This window comes from Epargyreus clarus, unplaced genomic scaffold (genome assembly GCF_041222505.1).
Source record: "Epargyreus clarus isolate Ecla_fem2 unplaced genomic scaffold, WU_Ecla_fem_2.2 ptg000010l, whole genome shotgun sequence".
In the NCBI taxonomy this organism is placed as follows: domain Eukaryota; kingdom Metazoa; phylum Arthropoda; class Insecta; order Lepidoptera; family Hesperiidae; genus Epargyreus; species Epargyreus clarus.
The window spans coordinates 1,445,159-1,451,652 of NW_027332218.1; the positions used below are offsets into that span (position 1 = coordinate 1,445,159).

The 6,494-nt window shown below is 30.2% G+C and overlaps 1 protein-coding gene and 1 long non-coding RNA gene across 2 annotated transcripts; one reads left to right on the forward strand and one right to left on the reverse strand.

The window, feature by feature from the left end:
• Window positions 1–48: 48 nt before the first annotated feature.
• On the reverse strand, window positions 49–2,180 carry Trs20 (trafficking protein particle complex subunit 2). Its single transcript, XM_073077045.1, has 3 exons — window positions 1,953–2,180; window positions 1,324–1,473; window positions 49–735 (listed from the first exon to the last, which is right to left on the reverse strand). The coding sequence occupies exons 1-3, from the start codon at window positions 2,040–2,042 to the stop codon at window positions 556–558; spliced, it is 420 nt and encodes a 139-aa protein (XP_072933146.1). The 5' UTR covers window positions 2,043–2,180; the 3' UTR covers window positions 49–555.
• Window positions 2,181–3,917: 1,737 nt separating this feature from the next.
• Window positions 3,918–5,139, forward strand: LOC140745280 (uncharacterized). Its single transcript, XR_012102643.1, has 2 exons — window positions 3,918–4,292; window positions 4,470–5,139. It is a non-coding gene; the product is annotated as an uncharacterized LOC140745280 (long non-coding RNA).
• The last annotated feature ends 1,355 nt before the right edge of the window (window positions 5,140–6,494 follow it).

The window sequence follows — 6,494 nt, forward strand, 5'->3', positions numbered from 1 at the left end:
ATTTCTTCATTATGTTAGTGAGATGATGGTTAGTAATAAAAAACAATATGTTCTTATATTATATTAATAACATATTAAAAAAAAACATTAATGTTTACATTTCAGTGCAATTTACAATTATATACATTTTAAGATCTATTATTTTCACTATAAGATTGAGCACTATAAATAAGTTGTCCGGGCTGTTTAATGTGACAAACAAAAATTGCCACATGAGAGTTTGGTGCTTAACTTACATAAAAATAATAGGATGTTGGATGACGCAGTCTTTCTGTCTGTCACAGGGTCCCATATCTTGAACAGTAATAACTATTTCTCTACGTTTCTCGCTTTGTCTATTGAACCGTAATAGGTAAACAGTTCAAATTTTCTGTGGCTGCTATGGTAACAAATACTAAAAATAAAAAAAAAATGAAAATTTATTGGTACAGAACCCTTCATGCAAGTTTGACTCACACTTGGACATTTTATACAAATAGCCAACTGCCTCTAGACCTTAGGATATAAACAATATAATCTTAAATAAATTAAAGCCATCACTAATGTTTCTTATAACTATGTTAAATACTTCTTGCCTAAGAAGAGTACTTTCTTTTCAAAGGCTGGTAATGTTATGAGCGTGTCTTCCTTGTAGAATGGGTTCAACATGAGCTTAATATAAGCTTCATACACATCGGTGAAGAAGTTCTTGATACCATCCTCATTGCGGGCGTCATGCACCATTATGAATCTCATCTGGGAAAATTGGAAAACCTCAATTAGAAGCAGAATAAATTCAAAATGTTTGTAATTTTTTTTGTTTTCATGAGGGTTCGAGTGGCACTTTGTGTAAGATTTAAATGAGAGTAAAACATACATTGATTATAACAAGCTTTTATTTAGTTTCATTTAGTTATTAGAGAATAATTATGAAACTGTTCATGGGTTTAGAGAAAAAAAATTAACTGAATATATTTGTTTCAAGAGCTTCATAGAAATATATGCATTTAAATTTTTTTATGCAGAAACACTGGATACTTTCTAAGTATTTATTTTGCCCTGGAGTATTCTCCATGTTAGTGAAAATTACTTTATTAAAATAACTTTAGAAAATTCCTATTGAAATAACTTTGAATATTTTTTTTTGTGTTTTCGTATCATGCGCAGAAATGAGGCTCAAAATAACTTTTTTTATAGAAAAACATTGCTATAATTTTTGCTTCACAAATTTTAATTTAATTTTATATGTAGTAATTAGAGAAATCCTTATTGTGATATATTTGTGATTTTGTATTTAAGATAAGGAAAACATCAATTTATATAGAAATTAAAATACATAGTTACCTGACTAGCGGTGACAAAAGCAGACACAAACCACTGGTTGAACTTGTCAACTGACTTGAGGTATGTGTTGGTTACCTTCCACATGTGCTCGTCCACCAGGTCCAGGGCGGCATGGGCTATGAACTGGTTCAAATGCCTGTTGTCTTCTTTCTGTAAAGACCAAGCCTTAGTTTGACTCATCCCGGGTGGAATATAAGGATAAGGTTGGAGTCTTGGCAAGTTTTTTTAGGTTTCTTTTTATTATTATTAAGATAAGCCAATGTTATAAAATTCAGCCATCCCTGCTCTAGTCTGGATAGTAGACAGATAACAAATAATAAACACTTGCTTTAAAACAACTCATAGTTATAAAATTTACTTGAATTAGAAAAATTGGCTTTGGTAAGAGGATAGGGCTTTCAAAGTAGGGTTCGAGCTGCTTGTAGCGGATATGTATAAATATATTTCCCGCCCCTTTACATATTTAGGCCAAAGATGCTTACAGTAATTACAAAAATGTGACACCTACTAATTAATATACTGCTAACGTAATTATTTGGCTGAAAGCTAAGTCGGACTAAGTCACCAATATGTAACAGTGCCTATAAATCAGGGAACGATGATAAAGTAATATAATTTAACGAAGATACCTTAACTTCCTTAGTGACTGGTATGAAATCCATTTCAAATATAGGGTTATCTGAATGTCCCACTATCACAAAATAGTAAGTCCCAGCCATTTTTGCGAATGTACAATATAATAATAAAATAACCAGCTATTGCACTAGTAAACTAACTGGGAAAATAACATTTAATTTTCATAAGCAAGATTTTAATTTCTAGCAGATTGATTGATCAACAAACAACACATCAATGTCAACTGTCAGTTTGACATTCCTTCATTCCCTTATTTATTTCAAAGACTAAAAATAAAAAGTAGATAATTAAATGTTGTACCTAGTTATTATTATTATAGTTGCAAGCACGTCATTAAATTATAATCTAAAAAAAATGCAAAACATTGAAACAAAACTTACAATTTATTTAAGGATTAAATGATCATTTAGTAACCAATATTTTGATTTCGTATACTATACTTCTGCTATTTACTATGTCGTGGCAAGTTAAATTTTAAATTAAAAAAAAATTAACAATTGGCTACTTGACACTTTTTGGGAAACTATTTTAATGAATTCATATACGTATTATATATGCCTTTCATTGATCATTTTTTCGAAAAAAGGGCTATTTATTAATAAAAAACATATTTTTAATACGGTAAACGGAACGTTACGCCAAAACAGGCGGTCGAGTGTCATTTCGTGGCGTGACGTCAACACATTGAAAATATAGAAATAAACTTCGACGCTACACATACTTCAGGGGAAATCTTGGGAATTATTTAACTTTTATTAGTACAATTGCAAGAATGTCAAATTACAAGGCGTGTGCAGTGACGATGTGTTCAAGTACGATCGCTAAATATCCTAACAAATTTGCTTATACAAGTTCCTAAACCCAAATCTCATAAACGTTTAAGAACTTGCAGATTCTTATATGTTTAAATACTCTGTTTGCAAGCAATGACATTTTATACTATCTATGTAAGAGAAGTATTATTGAAAAAAAGGAATAAATTTAGTAACTCTCGAGTGATTCGTCAATTCCAAATCATTGGAACGGGACGTAATCAAAACAGAACAGAAAGTGGAAGTATTCATATATTTAATATATTATATAGATGTCTATGATAAGAATAGAATTATAAGACGTCTATGAGAATTCTATTTTAAGGGGCCATTCTGTAATTAATAGGACACAATTAAAATATTTCATGACTGTGTTATTATTGATGGTGCATGTGCACTGATTAAGTTACATGACTGTATAATTAAAAATACATGATTTGCTAATATTAGTATTTTATTAACCGATTTCTTTGTTTATTTGGTTTATATGGTTCTATTAGTGAGTACACACAGTAGAACTTTTGTATATATTTATCATATGTTACAGTTACAATAATTACTACAGATCACCTAAGCTAAATTTTTGTGCTGCTTGCGTGTCTGCTTTTCTTCATTACTAAAATTATTTTCCGTAACAAATGGATATATATTTTTATCACTGTCATTTTCAGAATTAAATTGCAATGCAATAATAGGAACTGTATGTTCACTTTTCTTCCTTCATCTTGTTGGGTAGGTTACGCAAGTAAAGAAGTACTATTTCCCGTGTACTTTACTTTATGTATTTCAGACTGGTGCCCACTTTCGAAACTTTTGGCTCCTCACTTCTTCTAGGCAGGACAGTCATCACATTTTCATTTTCATTCATGTACCTTGTGTTCAGGACAACTTTTACTTTTCATCAAACACAAACTTGCCTTCCTCTTAAACTGCACATACTCTATAACGTCGTCACTATAGACGTCACGATTGTCGGGAAGATCTGTAAATATAAATATAACCAATTAATAACCTTAAAACAGTTCACATAAGAATATAAGTATATTTAAAAAAATCTTAATAATCACTTGAAGACAACCTTTCTTCTGTCTGAAGTCAGTTAAGAAATGTTTTAATTGGGTACTTGACAGTTATAGCAATAAAATATGAAATATATCCAATATGATAGCTTATAAGTAAACATAAATTATGCAGTATTTAGTTTAATTTTTAATACGTTCTAAGTATTTTAATTTTTCAAAAGAAATTTTCGATTTTTTATCTGTGGATTTTAAATCCCAAAACGGCGACAGTGCTGCCTTAAAAGTCATGTGACGTCACCACATGCATAATAAACAAGACAAATAAAAATGATATCGTTTGCTGTTAGAGTTGGTTGAATTTATGTTGTGAACCGAAATGAATCCACAGTATATTAAAGCTGATAGCGTGAATCTGCTTAAAAAAGATATACAATGCAATAAATAAAAATGAATACAAAAACTTCCGTGAAATAACCTATGGAAATCACAAATAAACAACGTAAGTAAAATATTCTTTATATTTACATTTAATCATTTCGGACAGTTAAAACATTTCTTAACCGATTTCCGATAAAAGAAAGGTTGTCTTTAAGTGATTATCAAGCTTTTTAAACTATACTTATATTATTATGTAAACTGCTTTAAGGTTATTTATTGGTTATATTTATATTTTCAGATCTTCGCGACAGTCGTATAGTGACGACGCTATAGGGTATGTGCAGTTTAAGAGGCAGGCAAGTTTGTGTTTCATGAAAAGTAAAAGTTGTCCTGAATACACGGTACATCAAAAGTCATGCTCAGTGTCCATGACTGTATATGAAAAACAAAGTATTATTAAATGTGATGACTGTCCTGCCTCCCAAGGAGGCAGCAAACATGCGGTAGCATTTTTAATGTGGAGTCATAGAAAGTGAGGAACCAAAAGTTTCAAAGGTGGTCAGCACTCTGAAGTACATAAAGTAAAGGAAATGGGAAATAGTAGTTCTTTACTTGAGTAACCTACCCAACAAGATGAAGGAAGGAAAATGACCATACAGTTGCTGTTATTGTACTACAGATTTCTCAAAATGACGATGATAAAAATTATATATCTAGTTGTTACAGAAAATAATTTTAAAAATGAAGAAAGTACACACTCAAGCAGCACAAAAATTCAGCTTAGTAAGAGCTTCAATATACAAGAAAATAACAGCTTCAAAATGCTTTGAGGTTATCTGTAGTAAATATTGTAAATGTAACATATAATGATAAATATATACAAAAGTTCTACGGTGTGTACTCAATAATAGACCCATATAAACCTAACAAACAAAGCAGTTGGTTAATAAAAGATTAAAATTAGCAAATCATGTATTTTTAATTATACAGTCCTGTAAGTTAATCCGTGCACAAGTAATAATAACTCAGTCATCGAAATACTTTGTTTCTTATTAATTACAGAATGAGGCCTTAAAATAGAGAATTCTCGTAGACGTCTTTTAATTCATTTATTCTATTCTTAACTAATACTATTCTAACTCTATTCTTATCGTAGACATCTTTATAATATATTAATAATTTAACTTGCTGTTTTGTTCTGATTACATCCGGGTTTGATGATTTAGAGTAGAGGAATCACTCCTTATTCTTTTTTCTCATTAATACTTCTATTATATGTTTGAATCCTCTGTCTGCAAGTTCTTTTAACGTTTATGAGATTTCGGTTTAGGAACGTGTATAAGCAAATTTGTTAGGATATTTAGCGATCGTACTTATACACATCGTCACTGCACACGTCTTATAACTTGTCATTTATTTCAATTTTAGTTATAAAAGCTAAATTTTAATAACTCCCTATTTTCTTCCGAGCGTTGTTTGTTTACAGTATAATGACGTTTCGCCATAAAATGACACTTGACCGCCTGATTTAACGCGACGTTCCGTTCACCGTAAAGAAACTTTGTTTTTTATTAATAAATAGCCCTTTTTTCGAAAAAGTGATCAATGAAAGGCATATATAATACGTATACTAATTCATTAAAACACTTTCCCAAAAAGTGTCAAGTAGCCAATTGTCCGATATGATTAAATGTAAATATAAAGAATGTTTTACTTACGTTGTTTATTTGATATTTCCATAGGTTATCTCACGGAAGTTTTTGTATCCATTTTGATTTATTGCACTGCATATATGGAGGTTCTTTAAGCAGGTTCACACTATCAGCTTTAATATAGTATGGCTTCATTTGGGTTCACAACATAAATTCAACCAACTCTGACAGCAAACGATTTAATTATTATTTGTCTTGTTTGGTTTCGATGTAGTGACGTCACATGACATTTGAGGCAGCACTGTCGCCGTTTTGGGATTTAAAATCCACAGATAAAAAATCGAAAATTTCTTTTTAAAAATTAAAATACTTAGAACGTATTAAAAAATAAACGAAATACTGCGTAATTTATGTTTACTTATAAGCTATCATATCCAATATATTTCTTATGTTATTGTTATAACTGTCAAGTACCCAATTTTGGCGCGATTTTATTTCCAAACCTAATAATAACTCGTACTATAAATAAATAAAAAATCATAAATTAGCTATCTAAATTAGCTTATAAACTTACTTTGCCTGATTAAATCAGTATCTTACTGCATTAAAATACCCACGATCCGCATTGAATAAGATTTAAAATTAATTGATTTTAAAAATGAGCCGTAAGT

Bases quoted from the DNA above. Each gene is read 5' to 3' on its own strand.
- Trs20 (XM_073077045.1), bottom strand. From the start codon at position 2,042: ATGGCTGGGACTTACTATTTTGTGATAGTGGGACATTCAGATAACCCT. The intron at 1,474-1,952 runs GTATCTTCGTTA...TGGTCTTTACAG, and splicing joins CAGTCACTAAGGAAGTTAAG to AAAGAAGACAACAGGCATTT. The intron at 736-1,323 runs GTAACTATGTAT...CAATTTTCCCAG, and splicing joins CTTTTGTCACCGCTAGTCAG to ATGAGATTCATAATGGTGCA.